The 23,044-nt window shown below is 42.5% G+C and overlaps 3 protein-coding genes across 8 annotated transcripts in view; 1 reads left to right on the top strand and 2 right to left on the bottom strand.

Annotated features, from left to right (window-relative positions):
* Positions 1-3,546: 3,546 nt before the first annotated feature.
* LOC110486729 (tumor necrosis factor ligand superfamily member 14) lies at positions 3,547-10,368 on the bottom strand. The gene is made up of 4 exons (XM_021558543.3): positions 9,731-10,368; positions 8,346-8,379; positions 5,993-6,079; positions 3,547-5,804 (listed from the first exon to the last, which is right to left on the bottom strand). The coding sequence occupies exons 1-4, from the start codon at positions 9,929-9,931 to the stop codon at positions 5,410-5,412; spliced, it is 717 nt and encodes a 238-aa protein (XP_021414218.2). The 5' UTR covers positions 9,932-10,368; the 3' UTR covers positions 3,547-5,409.
* Positions 10,369-14,370: 4,002 nt separating this feature from the next.
* LOC110486730 (transmembrane emp24 domain-containing protein 1) lies at positions 14,371-21,837 on the top strand. The gene is made up of 4 exons (XM_036941431.2): positions 14,371-15,009; positions 18,462-18,559; positions 18,809-18,995; positions 19,190-21,837. Exons 1-4 carry the CDS (start codon positions 14,818-14,820, stop codon positions 19,406-19,408), a joined length of 696 nt encoding a protein of 231 aa, XP_036797326.1. The 5' UTR covers positions 14,371-14,817; the 3' UTR covers positions 19,409-21,837.
* Positions 20,306-23,044, bottom strand: part of dnm2a (dynamin 2a) — a 45,541-nt gene continuing 42,802 nt past the window's right edge. For all 6 annotated transcript variants that reach the window (XM_090197015.1, XM_090197014.1, XM_090197024.1 and 3 more), the window contains one exon: positions 20,306-22,754. In XM_090197015.1, the coding sequence (XP_090053141.1) occupies positions 22,721-22,754 (34 nt within the window). In that variant the 3' untranslated portion in view covers positions 20,306-22,720. The remainder of the gene's footprint in view (positions 22,755-23,044) is intronic.

Here is a 23,044-nt window from a genome sequence, read left to right as displayed (position 1 = left end):
AAGATAGATAAAAGTAACAAATAATTAAACAGCAGCAGTAAAATAACAATAGCAAGGCTATATACAGGGGGTTTTGGTACAGAGTCAATGTGCGCGGGCACCAGTTAGTCAAGGTAATTGAGGTAATATGTACATGTAGGTAGAGTTAAAGTGACCATGTATAGAGAATAAACAGAGATGAGCAGCAGCGTAAAAGAGGGGTCTGTGTAGCCCTTTGACTAGCTGTTCAGGAGTCTTATGGCTTAGGGGTAGAAGCTGTTAAGAAGCTTTTTGGACCTAGACTTGGCGCTCCGGTACCGCTTGCCGTGCGGTAGCAGAGAGAACAGTCCATGACTAGGGTGGCTGGTGTTTTTGACTAACTTTAAGGCCTTCCTCTGACACCGCCTGGTATAAAGGTCCTGGATGGCAGGAAGCTTGACCCCCAGTGATGTACTGGGCCGTACGCAATACTCTTTGTAGTGCCTTGAGTTCGGAGGCCGAGCAGTTGCCATACCAGGCAATGAGGCAACCAGTCAGGATGCTCTTAATGGTGCAGCTGTAGAACCTTTTGAGGATCTTTTCAGTCTCCCGAGGGGAATAGGCTATGTCATGCCCTCTTCACGACTGTCTTAGTGTGTTTGGACCATGATAGTTTGTTGGTGATGTGGACACCAAGGAACTTGAAGCTCTCAACCTGCTCCACTGCAGCTCTATCGATGAGAATGGGGGCGTGCTCATTCCTCATTTTTCCTGTAGTCCACAATCATCTCCTTTGTCTTGATCACATTGAGGGGGAGGTTGTTGTCCTAGCACCACACGGCCAGGTCTCTGACCTCCTCCCTGTAGGCTGTCTCATCCTTGTTGGTGATCAGGCCTACCACTGTTGTGTCATCGGCAAACTTGATGATGGTGTTGGAGTCGTGCCTGGCCATGCAGTCATGAGTGAACAGGGAGTACAGGAGGGGACTGAGCACGCACCCCTGAGGGGCCCCCGTGTTGAGGATCAGCGTGGCGGATGTGTTGTTATCTACCCTTACCACCTGGGGGCGGCTCGTCAGGAAGTCCATGATCCAGTTGCAGAGGGCGGTGTTTAGTCCCAGGGTCTTTAGCGTAGTGATGAGCTTTGTGGGCACTATGGTGTTGAACACTGAGCTGTAGTCAATGAATAGCATTCTCACGTAGGTGTTCCTTTTGTCCAGGTGGGAAAGGGCAGTGTTGAGTGTAATAGAGATTGTATCATCTGTGGATCTGTTGGGGAGGTATGTAAATTGGAGTGGGTCTAGGGTTTCTGGGATGATGGTGTTGATGTGAGCCATGACCAGCCTTTCAAAGCACTTCATTGCTCCAGATGTGAGTGCTACGGGTCAGTAGTCATTTAGGCAGGTTACCTTAGTGTTCTTGGGAATAGGGACTATGGTGGTCTGCTTGAAACATGTTAGTATTACAGACTCAGTCAGGGACAGGATGAAAATGTCACACTAGCCAGTCGGTCAGCGCATGCTCGGAGTACACATACTAGTAATCCGTCTGGCTCTGCGGCCTTGTGAATGTTGACCTGCTTTAAGGTCTTTCTCACATCGGGTACGGAGAGCGTGATCACACCGCTGATGCTCTCATGCATGCTTCAGTGTTACTTGCCTCGAAGCGAGCACAGAAGTAATTTAGCTTGTCTGGTAGGCTCGTGTCACTGGGCAGCTCGCGGCTGTGCTTCCCTTTGTAGTCTGTAATAGTTACTTTAAGACAATCCTTAAAATCTCAAGAACTTTGAAAGTTTCTTCAAGTGCAGTCACAAAAAACATCAAGCACTATGATGAAACTGGCTTTCATGAGGACCCACACAGGAGAGGAAGACCCAGAGTTACCTCTGCTGCAGAGGATAAGTTCATTAGAGTTACCGGCCTCAGAAATGTGCAATTAACTTGCAATTAACTGCACCTCAGATTGCAGCCCAAATATTTGAATCACAGAGTTCAAGTAACAGACACATCTCAACATCAACTGTTATGAGGAGACTGCGTGAATCAGGCCTTAATTGTCAAATTGCTCCAAAGAAAAAGGACACATATAAAAAGAAGTGCCTTGCTTGGGCCAAGAAACATGTGCAATGGACATTAGACCGGTGGAAATCTGTTGTTTGGAGATTTTTAGTTGTTGTTCCAACCGCTGTGTCTTTGTGAGACACAGAGTAGGTGGACGGATGATCTCCGCATGTGTGGTTCCCACCGTGAAGCATGGAGGAGGAGGTGTGATGGTTTTGGGGTGCTTTGCTGGTGACTCTGTTTGTCATTTATTTAGAATTCAAGGAACACTTAACCTGCATGGATACCACAGTATTCTGCAGCAATACGCCATCCCATCTGGTTTGCGCTTAATGGGACTACAATTTGTTTTTAACAGTACCATGACCCAACACACCTCCAGGGTGTGTAAGGGCTATTTGACCAAGAAGGAGAGTGATGGAGTGCTGCGTCAGATGACCTGGCCTCCACAATCACCCAACCTCAACCCAATTGAGATGGTTTGGGATGAGTTGGACTGTTGGAAAAGCATTCCAGGTGAAGCTGGTTGAAAGAATGCCAAGAGTGTGCAAAGCTGTCATCAAGGCAAAGGGTGGCTACTTTGAAGAATCTCAAATTGATTTGTTTAACACTTTTTTGGTCACTAAATCATTCCAGATGTGTTTTTTCATAGTTTTGTTGTATTCACTATTATTCTACAATGTAGAAAATAGTGTTTTTTAAATGAAGAATGAATGAACCCTTGAATGAGTAGGTGTGTCCAAACTTTTGACTGGTACTGTAGGTACAGTACTTGTATAATGTGAGTGTGAATGCATGTGATTGCATGGTATACATTTTTAATTTAACAGGGATTCATACTGAGATCCAGGTCTCTTTTACAAATGAGCCCTGCAGAACGGAAACAGAATACACACATCCAATACAAAATGCAGAGCCGGTTAGGAATGACATTGGAAATGCATTTTGTTACATGTTTTCAATCAATGAGGTCAGATACTTTTGGTAGGGAAGTCAAATCAAAGTTGTGAGCAAATGTGGTTAGCATTGCTCTAAAACCTGCACAGTGCAGTCTTATCACCTCTGTCACCAGTAAACAAGTTAATCAGGTCAGGGAATCAAGATAACAATCTCTATGCGAACACAGGTCACATACTGTCATATACTCAGGTCGCATACCTTACTCTTATCTATTACCGTTGATTTGAGACCTCTGAGGTATTTTTCCTATATGTCAGTAAAATGGAGCAAAGACACTGTATAAGGGGGGATTATATGCTTCACTGTATTGCAGGGGGTTGGTAGGGATGGGGGACGGTGAAAAGAGAAGTGGTTTTCACCTCGTGTGGTCGCAGGCTGACTGTCTAAAATGCAACTGAGTGGGTGCAGCATCCGCTGCTACTGAAGCCACGCTCTAGACTCTATTCCAGCACAGAAGCCCTTTAGTTACACGATGACTCTGTATGTCTGTTTGTGGTTACATGCCTGCATGCATATATTTTTTGTGGATCAATTAAAGTAAAAAATAATGCTCACACAGAATCCTAAGAAATATAAAAAATTCAACATTTATTTATTTTAATATTTGCAGGATAGAATATACAAAATACCCAGTATGTGTTACAGCTATAGCCTACTGCTTGCATAGCGTTAGCGTCCAAGAAGAAAAAAACATATTTTATTTTATTTCTCACTATATATGGAAGTTGATAAGTCGTGTTTATCAGAATATGGAGGACAATGACTACTTTACATTTGTATAAAATGTTAAATAAATATAAAACACCAAAAGGTGAAATACAACATGTTGAGGGTACTGAAATGAGTTAATTACTTGGTCATTTTATGGAGGGTATACAAAGAGGGAAAAAGATAGTCCAACATTTGACCTTATCATTATGCAGTGGTTTACATGCAATTTACCTGAATATCAGGTATTCTTAAATTGTTTCAAAAACGTAGAATATATCTACTTGTCAATTTTTCGAATGATCTAAATATCTAAATATTTTTCCCTATATCTATATTATGTATTTCCTTATACTATTATGGATATATTATTTTTAATCAGGTCAATATAACAGAATAAAGAGAATAATATATAAGAGAATAAAGAATACAAATATGCATTGAACACTAGCATACAGAGGTAATGTTCATGCAGTTATTTTGTTCTTGTTCTTGAGGGCAAACTATCAACATAATGTGTTACCTCCTGACCAAATCTGTCTTTAGAACCAATAAATTGTTTTTCTTAATAACAACTCCCAATTTTTAGCTAACAGCAGCACTGTTTTTCAAAGTAGCTCATCTTGAGATAGGCTATTGCCACAACTAGTGCATCAGCCCTCACCGTGAGAAGCCTATGACTTCATCTTCATCATTAGGTGAATCAGTGTGCCACTCAACATGTATTTTTTTTACCCCAATTTTGTGGTATCCAATTGGTACTAGTTACTGTCTTGTCTCATTGCTGCAACTCCCGTACGGACTCGGGAGAGGCGAAGGTCGAGAGCCATGCATCCTCCAAAACACAACCCAACCAAGCCGCATTGCTTCTTGACACAGCGCGCATCCAACCCAGAAGCCAGCCACACCAATGTATCGGAGGAAACACTGTACACCTAGCGACCTGGTCAGTGTGCACTGCACCCGACCTGTCACAGGTGTCGCTAGTGCGCGATGAGACAAGGATATCCCTACCGGCCAAACCCTCCCTAACCCAGACGACGCTGGGCCAATTGTGCGCTGCCCCATGTGCCTCCCGGTTGCGGCCGGCTGCGACAGAGCTAGCACAGCTAGCACTGCGAAACAGTGCCTTAGACCACTGCGCCACCCGGGAGGCCCTCCACTCTACATTTTATTTAGTAACCTACTGTAAACTATGATATACAGTATATATATATATATTGCCTCCTAATATTGTACAATCTGTGTGTCGCTTCATTGGCCTGGGCTATTGTTTGTTTGAATTCAAGACCAGATTGATCTCAGTTTGTCAGTGTCAGAGTAGCCAGCCATTTCAGTCAGTTGTGTGGTAATAAAAAGATACATCCAATGTCTTTCATGTAAATGACGTAGAACTGCATGAAATGCCTTTTTTCAAAGGCGGATTCTTTTACGACCCTGCTAAAAAAAATCCATGTGTGGAAATCCTAAAAACGCCTCTGCTCAACTGTAGCCTAGTGTATGGCAAACATTATTATGGCTTTATTATAAAGGGGCTTTTTCTTCAACAGTACATTTTCCACGCATCGAATTGCATCTTGATGCAAGGATTTGTTTAAAGAAAATGAGGGGGAAGGCCCTGCGTAACAATATTACATGTAAATTGGCCTACAGTATTATTATGCCTTAAACCAATGATAATCAGCCAGCTATCTAAAAAAAGTATGTTCATCATCAACCCGTATTATATCATATAGATACCAAACACGTTCTCTGTGGAATGTTGTATCCGAACTTGAGTGACATTTTTCACTTTGACAAAGATGGAGTCATCTTCAAAGAGGTGGAACACCCCTCCCAGGTAGCTATTTGATGTGGACATAATTTTACCAAACTTGGGGTAATATCTCCTGGACTCAAGGAGTTCAATGTCCTTCCCAAGGTACCGTGGAGTAGTTCTGCAGACCGAGTGTGTGAACGCAACATCGACCTCACTGAAGAAGATCTTAGAGTAGACGTAGTAGTAGCCTTCCTTCTGGATGACAAGCTTCCCATCTTTGTACTCCATTTCATGGAGGATTGGTTCTGCCTGCATGTTCCATACCATGACTCCATCTCCATGGGGTGCTTGAGGTCCAGCTGGAGAACAAATACAGGACAATATGTGGGAAAAGTTCTGTCATTTGAATTTATCTTCATGTACTATTTCAAACACCATACTATCTGATGTACTACTACGTACTTCTATTTCACCCTCTTCTGTCATGACCAAATATTAATATAAAGGGTTGTGTGTAGTTGAAATGGCCTGGTGGTAATGGTCTTACCTGTCAGATGTGCAACAGGTTTTGAAGGCAACACAATAGGGTTTGGTCTTGAAGTTGGGGGAACCTCCTTCGGAATGTCCTCTTGGTCTGTTTTGGGAACAAAGTTAATGTTGATGTGATGTGCATTTTAGAAATTGAATGATTCAGAAATGCATTTATCAAATGTGTACAAAATACTCAGTCGGCATACAATATCATACAATATATACAGTGTCTTCTTCTACCAGAGATGAGTGTCACGGCCGTCGAAAGAACTGGACCAAAGCGCAACGTGGTGAGTGTCCATTTTTCCTTTATTTATCTGGGACACTGTAAAGTCCATGGAGAACAAGAGCTCCTCCTCCCAGCTGCCCACTGCACTGAGGCTAGGTAACACGGTCACCACTGATAAATTCATGATAATCGATAACATCAACAAGCATTTCTCAACGGCTGGTCATGCCTTCCTCCTGGCTACTCCTACCTCGGCCAACAGCTCCCCCCCCCCCCCCCCCCCCCGCAGCTACTCGCCCAAGCCTCCCCAGCTTCTCCTTTACCCCAATCCAGATAGCAGATGTTCTGAAAGAGCTGCAAAACCTGGACCCGTACAAATCAGCTGGGCTTGACAATCTGGACCCTCTATTTCTGAAACTATCCGCCGCCATTGTCGCAACCCCTATTACCAGCCTGTTCAACCTCTCTTTCATATCGTCTGAGATCCCCAAGGATTGGAAAGCTGCCGCAGTCATCCCCCTCTTCAAAGGGGGAGACACCCTGGACCCAAACTGCTACAGACCTACAGCCATCCTGCCCTGCCTATCTAAAGTCTTCGAAAGCCTAGTCAACAAACAGATCACTGACCATCTCGAATCCCACCGTACCTTCTCCGCTGTGCAATCTGGTTTCCGAGCCGGTCACGGGTGCACCTCAGCCACGCTCAAGGTACTAAACGATATCATAACCGCCATCGATAAAAGACAGTACTGTGCAGCCGTCTTCATCGACCTGGCCAAGGCTTTTGACTCTGTCAATCACCATATTCTTATCGGCAGACTCAGTAGCCTCAGTTTTTCTAATGACTGCCTTGCCTGGTTCACCAACTACTTTGCAGACAGAGTTCAGTGTGTCAAATCGGAGGGCATGTTGTCCGGTCCTCTGGCAGTCTCTATGGGGGTGCCACAGGGTTCAATTCTCGGGCGATGTCATCTACAAAATAGCTTCCAATACTCTACTCAGCAAACTGGATGCAGTTTATCACAGTGCCATCCGTTTTGTTACTAAAGCACCTTATACCACCCACCACTGCGACCTGTATGCTCTAGTCGGCTGGTCCTCGCTACATATTCGTCGCCAGACCCACTGGCTCCAGGTCATCTACAAGTCCATGCTAGGTAAAGCTCCGCCTTATCTCAGTTCACTGGTCACGATGGCAACACCCACCCGTAGCACGCGCTCCAGCAGGTGTATCTCACTGACCATCCCTAAAGCCAACACCTCATTTGGCCGCCTTTCCTTCCAGTTCTCTGCTGCCTGTGACTGGAACGAATTGCAAAAATCGCTGAAGCTGGAGACTTTTACCTCCCTCGCCAACTTTAAACATCTGCTATCTGAGCAGCTAACCGATCGCTGGAGCTGTACATAGTCCATCGGTAAATAGCCCACCCAATTTACCTACCTCATCCCCATACTGTTTTTATTTATTTACTTTTCTGCTCTTTTGCACACCAGTATCTCTACCTGCACATGACCATTTGATAATTTATCACTCCAGTGTTAATCTGCCAAATTGTAATTATTCACCTACCTCCTCATGCCTTTTGCACACAATGTATATAGACTCTTTTTTCTTTTTTCTGCTGTGTTATTGACTTGTTTATTGTTTACTCCATATGTAACTTTGTGTTGTTGTCTGTTCACACTGCTATGCTTTATCTTGGCCAGGTCACAGTTGTAAATGAGAACTTGTTCTCAACTAGCCTACCTGGTTAAATAAAGGTGAAAAAATATATATATATTTTTTTTTAAATGACGCCAACAAAACAATAAACCATACAATATGACCGTGACGCTTAAGGGCTATAGTGCCATAAACAAAGACAGCTTCCCACACAGAAAGGAGGGAAAAGGGCTACCTAAGTATGGTTCCCAATCAGAGATAACGATAGACAGCTGTCCCTGATTGAGAACCATACCCGGCCAAAACAAAGAAATACAAAAACATAGAAAATAGAACATAGAATGCCCAACCAAATCACACCCTGACCAAACCCAAAATAGAGACATAAAAAGTTCTAAGGTCAGGGCGTGACAATGAGTCCCTTGTCATTTTGTCACAGTGTTTGAACAAGAGAAGAAGATATAGTCTCAGACATACCTTGGATACTCATACCAGCTAACCCTGACTCCACCTGCAGTTGAGAATAGAGATTTCATCATAGTGAACAGAGAGGTTTGTGGTAATACAGTACAGGCATGTGTGAGAATGTTCATTTGTTCCTATTTAAGTGGTTCTTTGGGCCTTCAGCAATGTGACCTTTACATTTTATTAGATGATACGCAGGAAAGATAAACAGAACTGCTTATGGTTTCTGGTAATTAGGCAAAGTAGATCACCCATCCCACCCCAGACCACCCCACCCCCGTCTTCCCGTCAGTACATGTGCATGCAGCGAGACTAGGTTAGCTCTATCCTCTTCCAATAAACCATTGCACCCTTGCCACCAGATTGGGTCAGGGGAAATTATGTCACATGAAGCTCAACATAACCACAAACACCTGACCAACGAACCAATTCTGTGGAACACAGAATGCTGGCCCCTGGTACGTCACGGAACATTCATATTCTCCGAAATGATGCCCAATTCTGATAAACTTCTCCATCTCAACTGTTGCCAAATGTACACGAATGAATAAAACTGTTAAATGCGTATATCAAGGGGAATCCCAACTCAAACTTTGGACAGAAACTGCTGACCATGACAGAACTTCACTATGCTGTCATGAGACCTGTTTGTACGTAAAACAAAATTGACACGACAAAAAACCTACATCGTGGTGTATAATGCACTGGTAACTCGGAAATTAATATTTGTTTCTGTTCCCTATAGACTTGGAAAATTATTTCACAATTAGAGTCTAACAAAACAACCAATTGTAGCAAGGTTCCAATATTCCAAGTGACATATCACCACACATTACTCTATTCTCAACCAGGATAATGTAAAGGAACAAATGCAAAAAGCCAACAGTAAATTACTACATTGTACAAAATACATTGAGATTGGATAACAAAATGTGACTTTTTAAAGAATGATTTATTCATTTAATGTAGTATCTTGGGTTTTTAAAGTATAAATGTAACTGTGCATTCTGCATCATTTCAGTCTCGTCGACTGCGACTACGAGGTAAATCAAATCAAGTCATTATTTCCCATATGATGATGCAAATGGGTTGTAGATTATTTTTGAGAGAGAAAGAACACATCAACTAATGACACTGAAAATGTATTCACTTTCATTTTGGAATGAAAGAAAGATGTTTCCGAGAATAGTGTACATGTTGTGGGGTTGAGAGCAAGAGATTGGGGAAAATAAAACAGTGAGAGATGAAAGTAGACACACAGTAGACACAGTAGAAATAATACATAGTTGTTACTAGATTTGTGAGAGAGAGATGTGTGAAGAGAGACTCTCAGGTGTTGAGGGAGACAGAACAGAGATGGAGACGGGTAGAAGCCACCTCATGGTGATGATACTCACAGATCCCTGTTTGGAGTAGAGGTGGTAGATGAAGCAGGCCTCTATGGCCAAGCCACACAAAGCCAGACCAACCAGCAAGAACAGCAGGCTTTGGGCCACACCACCCCGACCAGGAGGTCTCGGTTTGGGGGGCAGCGATGGGAATGCTGCATGGCTATCCACCATGAACACGGAGGGGTACGGGACACCACCCTCAGCCATGATCTCTCCGATCAGAGAATATAAGGAACTGAAAAAGGATCCTCCAAGAGGTAGTTAAGTAGTACCTGAGCGAGGTCCACGCACCAGGGGTCCCGGAACACAACGAGAGACACAGAGAGATTATTTTCCCAGAGCAAGACCAAACACTAGTGTGGGTTGTACAGTATGACTCCTCAGGTCGTCTTGTCAGCAGAAAAGACAAGACACACAGTAGTGGAAAAAAACCTCCAGATATGAGAAATGTGGAAATCCTTCACAGAAACGACCATCTCCCCAAAGAGCAGTCACAGAAAGCAAAACTTGTCTTAACCAAAATAAATCTTGACAGAGAGAGAACGGTGTGTAAAGTTTCAATCAGTCAGATAGAGTGAGGCAAATGCAAATGAGCATCTTATAGAGTGGCCATGCACTGAGTATGATCACCTCCCCACTACACTACATACACCCTCCCACTCTAGCCTAATACAGCATACATTGAGTTTCGCAATCATTTGTTGCTCTGTTCACACTTCCTCTCACTCCCTCTCAGCCACTCTCATGATGAGTATCTGATCTGGTAGAGAGTGGTCTGCTGTCTCTACCAGCAAAAACAATAAAATCACGACAAGACCAATATATTCATGATCCTTTACAGTGCAGCTTCTTGTAAAAAACAACAACATATGGTTCATTCTATTGTTATTCTTGTGTTGTTAAGACTTTTCATGGTATTGTTTTTTACCACATGCTGTGTTAAGATCATGCTGTGTCAAGATCATGCTGTGTCAAGATCATGCTTTGTCAAGATCATGCTTTGCCCTCCCTGACATTGGAAGGCTGGGAGTTCGATCCCGGTCAAGCCATACCAAAGACTGGAAAAATGCGTCTCTGCTTGGCACTTGGAGATGGATTGGGGTTTACTATGTCAGGAAGTGGATGAAAGGTACACAGCAGGGGTGTCCATATATAGCTTCAGCATGCTCTCTAAGGTGTGTTCTAAAAGTCATTTTCAATTCTTTAACTTTTCAATTACCCACTAGTGAAAAGAATCTAAAACTAAACCTATATTCAAAATCATATTCAGATGTAGGATCAACACCCTTTCCAAACCCCCTTAGCGATCAGGCTGGGGCAGTAGAAATCTGATCTTAGATCAGTGGCAAAGAGTAAACCTCATCCAAAACTAACAAGAGCATATTGCAATAACAATGTAAAGCTTTCCCTTGGCACCACCCACCACCTCTCTGACCATAATGCACACTTCTAAAAAAACATTCTGTATGTCATATAACTAAAACATACAACAAGTTGTCCTTAAAAATGGTATGTACATTGCATATGCTGTATGTGTGTACATATTTGTGTATGTTTACTACTGGGTATGCTGTGTATGCTTATGTGTATGTGTGTTTTTATCTAGACAACTTTTATGTGATGTGTATGTTTTTATTGATTCTATGGAATCCAGGACTCCTTGGAAAACTGTGGAAATTGTTACTGAGTGGACAATTCTGGCTAAAAAGAACTGTATGAAATGAGTGCCCAGTGAGCAAAATGATGTTGGAAAGAAGTTGAAAAGACATAATTACGGAGGTTGAAGTCACGTTCATTTTCAGCTCTAAGTGAAAGTTGAAAACGTATTTTACAGACATTGAAAATATGTATTTTACGGACATTGATAAAAATGTGGTTAGTCCAGACAGGACGAAATCTGAACCCAACATAGGCCCGTCCAGAGCTGACCAAATCTTAAGAAATCATAGTCCATGTTTGGGCCAAATCAAGGGTGGTCCAGAGCGGACCAAATCTGAACCAGGGCCAAATCAAGATCTGTCTGGAAATTAACTTCTGTTGATGTTGAAATCAATACCAAGATGGACTGACCAAATTTCACCAAGTTTTCAACATCCATGGACATCCTACGTCAGTCAGTGCTTACTGGATGTGTGCATCTCTGTGTGTGTGTGTGTGTGTGTGTGTACGCGTTTAACTATACTTGTGGGGACCAGAATAGAATAGTAAACAAACAAACATTTGCCCAACTGGGGTCATTTTGTTAGTCCCCACAAGGTCAAATGCTATTTCTAAGGGGTTTAGTTGGGGTTGATGTTAGAATTAGGTGAGGAGATACAGTTAGGGTTAGGAGCTAGGTTTAGGTTTAGGGTTAGGATTAAGGTTAGGTTTGGGGGTTAAGGTTAGGGTTAAAATTAGGATTAAGGTTAGGTTAGGGCAGGGGTTCCCCAACTTTTTTGATAAAAAAAAAACTTGTGACCCCACCATGTAAAAAAAGGATGATATAATTAAAAGCCAATGTTTACTTTAAAAAAATATCTCTCTAGGGTACGTGGGACGGTAGCATCCCACCTGGCCAAAATCCGGTGAAATTGAAGAGCGCGAAATTCAAAAATACTCAATTCAAATATATATATTTTTTTACATATGTGTTATACATCAAAATAAAGCGTAACTTCTTGTTAATCCAGCCGCTGTATCAGATTTCAAAAAGGCTTTATGGCGAAAGCAAACCATGCGATTATCTGAGGACAGTGCCCCACATACAAAACCATGAAAAATATATTTCAACTAGGCAGGTGCGCCATAAAAGTCAGAAATAGCGATATAATTAATGCCTTAACTTTGAAGATCTTCTACTGTTGGCACTCCAAAATGTCCCAGAAACATCACAAATGGTCCTTTTGTTCGATAATGTCCTTCTTTATGTCCCAAAAATGTCCATTTATTTGGCACGTTTGATTCAGAAATACACCGGTTTCAACTCGCCCATCATGCCTACAAAGTATCTAATAAGTTACCTGTAAACTTGGTCCAAACATTTCAAACAAAATTCCTAATCCAACCTCAGGTACCATAAAACATAAATAATCTATACAATTTAAGACGGAATAAACTGTTTCTAATACCGGATTTAAAAAAAGTTGGGGCGTACTCCTGTTCACGCGCACCAAAACAATAGAGTCCACCTGGAGCGACACTTACAATGAATAGGACAACTTCTTCATTTCTCAAAAGAAAAACATTGAACAATTTCTAAAGACTGTTGACATCTAGTGGAAGCCATAGGAACTACAACCAGGTTCCTAATAATAAGGGTATCCCATAGAAACACATTGGAAAATCCTTGACCGCAATTTTTTTCCCCCCTGGATGGTTTGTCCTCGGAGTTTCGCCTCCCAAATCAGTTCTGTTATACTCACAGACATTATTTTAACCGTTTTAGAAACTTTAGAGTGTTTTCTTTCCAAATCTACCAATTATATGCATATCCTTACTTTGGGCACGCTTTTCATCCGGATGTCAAAATACTGCCCCCTACCCCAGAGAGGTTTTAAATGGGGCTATGACAGTCTATTACAAATCAGTCTGACAGTACTTTTGAAAGTATTTCAACCTGAAGAAAGTATGGTTTGAAGTAACTGAAATGCATCAAAGGTATTGTGAAGTTCAGATGATCATCAGGCAATGATACGTATACAAGTCTAACTTCATTTGTATGATCTTCTGTGCAGTCTGATGTAGTGTCTGGTCTTGTCCACTCTGTTCTGAGTGGCTTCTGGGCATTGTAGAGGGACACATACGTATTCCTGGGAGTCATGTCTTTCAGTGATGGGGTCATAATATTTTGTAACTTAAACCATTCAAAAGATAAACCATTCATCTCTGTTTATTACAAGCATAATCTAGCGGCTACCGGAGGTTACTGACATAACCCCAGTGGTGGAAAAAGTACCATATTGTCATACTTGAGTAAAAGTAAAAAATAACTTAATAGATAATGACTCAAGTAAAAGTGAAAGTTTCCCAGTAAAATACTACTTCAGTATCAAAAGTAAAAGTATAAATAATTTAAAAATCCTTATATTAAGCAGTGGTGAAAAAAGTACCCAGTTGTCATACTTTAGTAAAGGTTAAAAAAAAGATACCTTAGTAGAAAGTTACTCAAGTTAAAGTGAGTCACCCAGTAAAATACTACTTGAGTAAAAGTTTTAAAGTATTTGGTTTTAAATATACTTAAGTATCAAAAGGTCATTTCCATAAGGTCATTGCTAAAATAGACTTAATTATCAAAAGTAAAAGTATAAATGATTTCAAATTCCTTATATTAAGCAAACCAGACGGCATCACTTTTAAAATGTATTTTAATTTACGGATAGCCAGGGGCATGTTCCAACACTCAGACATCATTTACAAACGAAGCATGTGTTTAGTGAGTCCTCCAGGTCAGAGGCAGTTGGGATACCCAGGCATGTTCTCTTGATAAGAGTGTAAATTAGACCACTTTTGGGTGTCAGGGAAAATATATGGAGTAAAACGTACATTATTTTCTTTCGGAATGTAGTGAAGTAAATGTAAAAGTTGTCAAAAATATAAATAGTAAAGTAAAGTACAGATACAAAAAACGACTTAATTAGTCCTTTAAAGTATTTTTACCTAAGTACCTCACACCACTGCTATACATTGGTATTGCACACCCTTCCAGTCAATCATACGCGCTACTTTGTAGAAGTTATTGTAAAAGATAGGGCTACAGGGTGAGCTTTTGTTCTTCCAGTGGTCTAGTCTAACATCGATATAATAGGTTATCTTGTTGGATGAGATGCCATAAAATCGACTTACTTTCAGTTGCGCGCACAGTGGTCAGAACTGATCTGAAGCTAGTTGTTCGGTGAAGTAGGCGACTTGATTTCTGCTATGACTAACTTTGATCACAAGCAATAAATAGCCTACAGCTCGTGGTCGCTGACAGTCTATGGAATATGTACGTATACAATGCGGTATGAGTGAAGCGAAGTAGGCTACTAGACTACAAGAACAAGCATTCATGGCTGCCGATGAGTCAACAGTGATTGTAACTTTTACTGAAGTCCAAAGTCGCTTCTAGGCTACAAATGGGTTCCATGTTTGATCTGAGCGTTGCTGTAAGACTCTATTTGCTGTCTTGTTTCGTTGTATCTGTGGACTTCACTTTAGGCTTGGGACAAAGCCAAGATACTGAATTCACGTTTCAACTCCCTGCAGGTAGAACAGAATGTTTCTACCAAACAGCTACGAAGAACGGAAGCCTGGAAGTAGAATACCAGGTAGCAGGCTTGGACAATTTCGTTTTCTGTGGTATTGAAAACACAGCTGACATTCTCTGTGTCATTCTCTCTCTCTCTCTCTCTCTCTCTCTCGCTCTCTCTCCCTCTCTCTCTCTCTGTCTTTATGTGTGTGTGTGTGGTGCAATTTCGTGCCTCTATTATAACAACGTTATAAGTTGCATTAGTCAGTCAGTTACTGGATGCTTTATTGTTACAGCCAAAGGACTTTGCTCAGATGCAAATAATAAGATAAGGCATCTTCCTTCCATACAGGTGGAGTCTATAAGACAAAGCCAGCTTGACAAGCTGCTGGCATCGGCATGAAGGGTCAAGGCAGGGGAAGTGTTTACAAAGGGATCCACTGTGTCAGCATAAGGCCAGATACTCTAACTAACCTCTGAGCAATAGTAGCTGTAGTAGGCCTGTGGCTTCTTCTTCTCCTCTAGACATGTAAAGAGAAGGAGAGCGCTTACCACCAAGTGTAGGCCTACTTGCTGTGTTAGTAGTCATGCGCTTTGCTGCAAAATGCATATTAAATATGAAGCTGCGCCATCCCTGGCCCGACCTTGTTACAATTTATATATAGCATTTTAGTCATTTAGAAGACACGGTTGCAGAGTTAGTCAGTTGACTCGTATAAAAGTGTAAACCACTACAGGTTAGGCTCTTCATAGATTAAAGTTGAAGTGATGCTCATCATGCTACGGTATCAATGCCTACTCTAAATACTGGAAACCCTGTTCCCAATCCTCACACTGTACCAAGGCCCTCTGGCAGACACATGACTGTGATAGGATGTCATGTTCCTCACCACCCAACCCGCCAAGCCGTGACACATTTCTGTGGACTGTGTGTGTGTGTGTGTGTGTGTGTGTGTGTGTGTGTGTGTGTGTGTGTGTGTGTGTGTGTGTGTGTGTGTGTGTGTGTGTGTGTGTGTGTGTGTGTGTGTGTTTGTGTTTGTGTGTGTGTGGTCTGTGTGGAGCCTGGCAGGCTTACTGTGGTATCCACACAGCAACAGCTGAGACGCACAGGGCTGAGAGAGATGACAGCTTGAGAGAGCAAGCTGAAGGACTGTGGGGATTGGGACGTTTTATACAGCAGTCTGTGGTGTGTGTCTGTCTGCCTGGTTGTCTCTGCCTGTCTGTCTGTCCGTCTGTTACCCTCTCTCAACCAAGTCAATGACACCACACTGGCAATGGTAGTGACTCATGCCTAAGGCCTAGTTTATATGGCCTAACATGCTGTTTCCCTCCTTATGTTTCTGCTGCCTGAGAGTGGTGTTCCTTTGACATGAACAGACAGGTGCTGGGGAGTGGGTGTTCCTTTGACATGAACAGACAGGTGCTGGGGAGTGGGTGTTCCTTTGACATGAACAGACAGGTGCTGGGGAGTGGGTGTTCCTTTGACATGAACAGACAGGTGCTGGGGAGTGGGTGTTCCTTTGACATGAACAGACGTGCTGGGGAGTGGGTGTTACTTTGACATGAACAGACAGGTGCTGGGGAGTGGGTGTTCCTTTGACATGAACAGACAGGTGCTGGGGAGTGGGTGTTCCTTTGACATGAACAGACAGGTGCTGGGGAGTGGGTGTTACTTTGACATGAACAGACAGGTGCTGGGGAGTGGGTGTTCCTTTGACATGAACAGACAGGTGCTGGGGAGTGGGTGTTCCTTTGACATGAACAGACAGGTGCTGGGGAGTGGGTGTTCCTTTGACATGAACAGACAGGTGCTGGGGAGTGGGTGTTCCTTTGACATGAACAGACAGGTGCTGGGGAGTGGGTGTTCCTTTGACATGAACAGACAGGTGCTGGGGAGTGGGTGTTCCTTTGACATGAACAGACAGGTGCTGGGGAGTGGGTGTTCCTTTGACATGAACTGACAGGTGCTGGGGAGTGGGTGTTCCTTTGACATGAACAGACAGGTGCTGGGGAGTGGGTGTTCCTTTGACATGAACAGACAGGTGCTGGGGAGTGGGTATACTGGCTAGCCTCTCCTTGCTGTTGGATTGTAGCTTTAGCTGAAGTTACTGTCAGTTGATCCTGACCTGGTGGATCTATTTTAACTCATATCTACTGTGTTGTAGAGTTTGAATATGGCAATCTGAGACTGCTAATGACCGGATGAACCATGAGCTGTGCAAAGACTTGGAACAAATACTATATCCATTGTTGTAGTGGAAGGTATATGCAGGTATACACTGTATACCCACTTATTTTTCATTTGGCATTGCGTATACTCACTTCTTAATCCCCACAATGCATATCAAAGTAGTGTAGTGGAGGTATATGCCATATCAGTTAATAAGGCTGATGGAACAGATCAGAATTTATAGCTTAAAATGTTGATAAACTATTATGAGGTAGACCTATGCACAAATGTTCCAAAATGACATTTGAATGACAACACTGTTCTAAAAAGCGATTTCATGGACAGAGATGGAAACATCTGTTAGAAATTTAGAAAGAAGGGAGATCTAAAGATGTAACAGCTATCATGGGTTGCTAATATGACTAGGATAATGCCTTTGGCTGCTAGACAATGACAGAAGATGTATAGAAAACCAATAGAACAGGAGAACGCATATGAGGAAGTCTTTCTAAAGGAATTGCCTCTACGTTTCGATGGTGGGATTTTTGGCTTTAGGCTACTTTGAAGCAAAGTAAGACATGACTCATATGAAGTAAAATATCCCGGTTTCAAACAGTTAAGGATCAGGAAAAATGTAACAATGCATAGAGGCTTTCCCAAAATCCTTATCAATGAAATGTTAACTAGCTACAAAGTAGTCTATGCTTACCCGGCAGAATGATATCATGATTACCTGCATCAATTCAGTGGTAATTTGTTTTGCAAACTCCATATCATGTGCTACAGAAACACAGCTAACCAAACAACAGTGCTGGGTGCTTGTGCACTTGAATTGAAAGGTAACTATACTCAAAAACGTTTTTTTGTTGAGTTATCCCAGACCAGTTTTTCTGTTAAGTGTGACTTTGAAAGCCAAACATTTTTTTAAAACCTGACTGAATTTCTGACTCAGTTGACAGCCTAATTTATCTGTTTCAATAGTAAGCCTGTTAACTTATTTGCACGGTACAGCTTGGTTTAGCCTGACTGTGAAAGACCATTATGGGATTTATCATTTTAGGCCGTTCAGAGTGTATGTCACTGTTTGTCATTCAATTTTTTTACACAGGGCACTTTTCCGTCGTCATTCTGGAAATGGGCAAAATTAGTGTAACATCACTTCTCCAGGCACCACTACAACACTGACTATACCACCACCACAGTGTTCATGTGTCTACAGTATGTATGGAAGTGAAGACGTGTGTGTGTAGACATGGTGGATTTCAGTCTGTCTATAGTGTCTGTCTGTAACACTGGATATTTTCATAGGAACACTTTGAGTTAGATTATAATATAATTTCATCCATTCCCTCCTGTTCCAGGTGATTGCAGGTGCAGGCCTGGATGTGGGCTTCACCCTGATCTCCCCCAGCGGATACAAGCTGGCCTCTGAGTTCAGGACATCTGACGGCATCCACACGTGAGTGGGCAGAACCTACTAACACAACCCTGACCTCCTCTAACTTCTCTGGAGTGGTATGAAGGTCTCACCATGCTCGATGGTGTTTGATTCAAAGTTTTTGTAAGGTGACGCAAAAGACACCTTTCCATCCTCTGGCTTACAGACAGTAAAGTTCTACACTATTCTATATGACAGTCTGAACACTGTCTGACTTGCTCTGACCCTCTCTGTCATCATGTTGTTCTTCCTCATTGGTCTGTCTCCCAGGGTGGAGCCTACAGAGGATGGAGACTACCGGCTGTGTTTTGACAACAGCTTCAGTAAGCTTTCTGAGAAGATGGTGTTCTTCGAGGTGATTGTAGAGGGCCAGCCTGGGGACACCTGGGGCGATGAAGAGTGGGCTGACATGGCCGAGCCAGAGAGTATGGTGGAGTACAAATTGGAAGACATCAGGGTGAGAAGGACAGGAGGAACACCCAAACGTTCAGCCACTGGGACTGGTGTCTTTATTTTGTCTTTTCATCCTGTTCGTCTCTCCTGTTTCACGTTTTTCCTCTCTTTCCCACTGTCAATGTTCAATACATTCCTGTGTTCTCTCTTATCCTCTCCCACCTTACCCACTGTCTCTCTCCCTGCCTCTCCCTGTAGGAGACCATGGACTCAGTGCACAGGCACCTGGAGCGGAGCCGGCAGCTTCAGACCATGCTGAGGACCTTCGAGGCCCGGGACCGCTATCTACTGGAGGACAATCTGTGGAGGGTCTCGTTCTGGTCCTCCATGAGCCTCCTGGTCATCCTGACCGTGGCCGTCACACAGGTCTACACCCTCCGACGCCTCTTCGACGACAAGAGGGTCTGCAAACCCTAGTGTCCAGTAGTATCTTCCACCACCCCCACACCCTTCCCAGTGGTATCTTCCACCACCCCCACACCCTTCCCAGTGGTATGTTCCACCAACCCCACATCATGCCCAGTGGTATCTTCCACCACCCCCACACCCTTCCCAGTGGTATCTTCCTCCACCCCCACACTCTTCCCAGTGGTATCTTCCACCACCCCAACGCTCTTCCCAGTGTTATCTTCCACCACCCCACACCCTTCCCAGTGGTATGTTCCACCACCCCCACATCATGCCCAGTGATATCTTCCACCACCCCCACACCCTTCCCAGTGGTATCTTCCACCACCCCCACACCCTTCCCAGTGGTATCTTCCTCCACCCCCACACTCTTCCCAGTGGTATCTTCCACTACCCCCACGCTCTTCCCAGACTAACAGGACCCTACTGTAAAGTAATGGTTTCAGAGATTGAAGAAGAGAGACTATTGACAACAGTGATGTTTGGTAAATGAGGGACTGTTAGTAAGGATTTAGTGATGTTTGTGTGTGATGAGTTTGATTCAGCTTTTGAGTGGCAGAAAAGTGCATGTTTGTATGTGAGTCATAAACACTGTATAATGATGTTTTGACAATTTAGTGTCAATCTATCAAACAAGAAACCAAAGCAATAGCAGATCATGTGGTAGTATGTTTTTAACATGGGATCTTAAGAGTGACATTACAAATATAATTGATTTAATGACATGGTTATAACACAACTACAGAAAATTAAACACACACACAAAAAATATTCTACTCTGAAATAAATGAATTCTGGAGAAAGAGTAGCCTTGCAAAGCCACTGGTCCCGCAAGCTTACATTAAAAGCTGCAGTGGTTATCAGTCTGTTAATTATGAGGCAAGAGAAATAAGTCTTACATGCATCAATGGCTGTCCTCATGGGATGGTTTTATTGAATTACAGATATTACATTTTTATTGAAACGTATAGTGTTTGCCAGAGATCTGGTGAGACGAAGCCAAAGAGTTGAGACATTCAAAAAATTATCCCTGCCAGGAGAATGTTGCAAAGTCAACCACAAGCATAGTTGTTTTATACACCTCCAACACCACAAAACAAGATCCAATCATTCATTTGAAAAAATGATTGTATTTATAAAACCATAAAATCTCAATGATCCATTCCTTTCAATTATAGGTACAATTTGAGTCTCAAAAGTGTGCAGCGAAAGAAAATAAGGCAATCTTATTGGCTACCACAAAACAGCACTGGATTAAAGGCATATCGCAAAGTTCTGCAGTTGACATCAGTTGGATCTATTATTGACACTGTACTACATTATAATCACATTACCGGTATATGCCCTTCTTCATACAACTATCCTACTATCCATACTATCCATACTATCCTTACTACAGTATAAAGATAACATACAGCATATGCCATATAGAAGAGGCCTTTATTCAAAGTGATTTACAGTCATTCGTGCATACATTTCACGTATGAGTGGCCCCAGCAGGATTCGAACCTACGACCCTTGGTGTTGCAAGCACAATGCTCTACCGTCTGACCCTTGTGCAAGGCATCCACTGGAACATGCATGGTTTGAAGCTCTCTTCTGAACATGACATGACCCTCGCTGTTAAAAGCTTTGTATGCTTCTGTGCTCACTCAGCAGTGGAGGACCCAGCACTACCTGATTAATTGAGCTGTTCCTAACATCCTTCACCTCATCCCTTCAAATAGTCACTTTACCGTTTGGTTTTTGGGGCCCTCCCAATACACTACCATATAATATTAAGGGCTGTCATCCTCCCATGTGGTGTTCCCCAACTGACACGTCAAATGATTAACTGTAGCATCGAACACAATGCAGTATGAGTGAGATCTCAAATAATCTACAGTTCCACCTACAACACAATTTACAATCATCTAAATAAACCAAACTTCTACACTTCAATCATTTTTATAGGAGTGTTCTACAAACGTGTTCAATAGTCATTCAGACACTGATCTGTTGAGAAATGCCCATATTTTAAAACTGCACTGTACATAAAACCAAGAGGAGAGGTTATGCCCCAGGAGATAGCTAACACAAACAATCACTGGATTTCATTACGAATTTGGCACATGAGCAATCAAACAATTTTATCAGTACAAAAATCATTTCATTTTCTCAATGTTTGTTTAGTATGGAAATAGGGAACAGAAGTTGAACCCGTACTGAGAGTGGTGTCAGAATTCAGCCAGGCTACAGCTCGCTAAAACCACTGGAGGGGATGGAGATTTCAGAATACATCCCCCACACTTATAGAACAGTCTGGGTAGGTGCTAGCTATTAAAGGCCCAATGCAGCTGTTTTTATCTCAACATCAAATAATTTCTGGGTAACAATTAAGTACCTTACTGTGATTGTTTTCAGTTGAAAAAATTTTAAATAAAACAAAAGCAGCTTCTTAGCAAAGAGCAATTTGTCAACCAAGAATGTTGCTAGGACTGTCTGGGAGTGGTCAGAGCTGGGAGGGGAAAACTGGGAGTGGTCTGAGCGGGGATGGGAAACTGGGAGTGGTCTGAGCGGGGAGGGGAAACTGGGAGTGGTCTGAGCGGGGAGGGGAAACTGGGAGTGGTCTGAGCGGGAAGGGGAAACTGGGTGTGGTCTGAGCGGGGAGGGGAAACTGGGAGTGGTCTGAGCGGGGAGGGGAAACTGATAACTAGCTGTTATTGGCAGAAAGGTTTGGAAGTCTCTTTCTTACTGGTGGATGAACTAATATACAGCCTGGTGATGACAACAGGCAGGCTAAAACTCCACCCCACCAAAACAGGCTGATATTTCAGGTGTTTTTTCAAACCGCCCTTACACTTAAAAGTGCATTATTATAATTGTTACAGTATTATTTCAACCTCATAGTGTGGAACAATATATAAAGCATATAAATATTACACTTTTGACTGCACTGGGCCTTTAACAGTTTTAATGAGATAGTGAGTGAGGGTAAAGTTGTCTTCTTTACCACGTGACAGTTCTCTCCGTATTTTATTGCAGCTTATGCAATGAGATCGCATTTCACTTTAGGATTATTTTTTTTTAAAAAGGAGGCTGATTTTCCTGAAATGCCGTCAGTTATTGTAAAACGAGTACGTTTGACAGTTGCCATTGAAAAACTCTTGTATTTCATGTTATAAACTAAGTTATGGCTTTTAGAGTTTAATCAGCTCCGAAACCTATTCTTTGGAGAATATTTAAGGTTAAGGTGTTCAAGGTTTATGATTCTTCACAGGTCTGGTTCTCTTGCTGGTTTGTGGACAGTGCACCCCAATCCTATCCTGCTTTGGGGCAAGGTCACCACTGGTTACGACGAGCAGGAGCAGGCCGCCTGTTCAGGGACAATCATAACGACAGACCAACATTAATAACTCTCTCCCATTCAAGTATTTTTGATGCGTAATACAGTTTGGTGATTGTGAGGGGTCTAACAGACCTTTTTTGTAAAGGAAGACTTATGAACATTTACTTCCTGAAATTGTGTTTGTGTCCATCACATTTTTTACATCTTCCTGCTTTCTTTAGCTGATGATTCCTATTACCATAGCTGCCTGTTTTCTACAGGCAATGTGATCTATTATGTGCAGCAAGAGACAAATCAAATTGATTAGACCATAAACT

Source organism: Oncorhynchus mykiss, chromosome 13 (genome assembly GCF_057628025.1).
Source record: "Oncorhynchus mykiss isolate SJ-2025 chromosome 13, ASM5762802v1, whole genome shotgun sequence".
Lineage (NCBI taxonomy): Eukaryota > Metazoa > Chordata > Actinopteri > Salmoniformes > Salmonidae > Oncorhynchus > Oncorhynchus mykiss.
The sequence above is the reverse complement of the archived record's forward strand: the minus strand, read 5'-3'. Positions and strand labels throughout refer to the sequence as shown.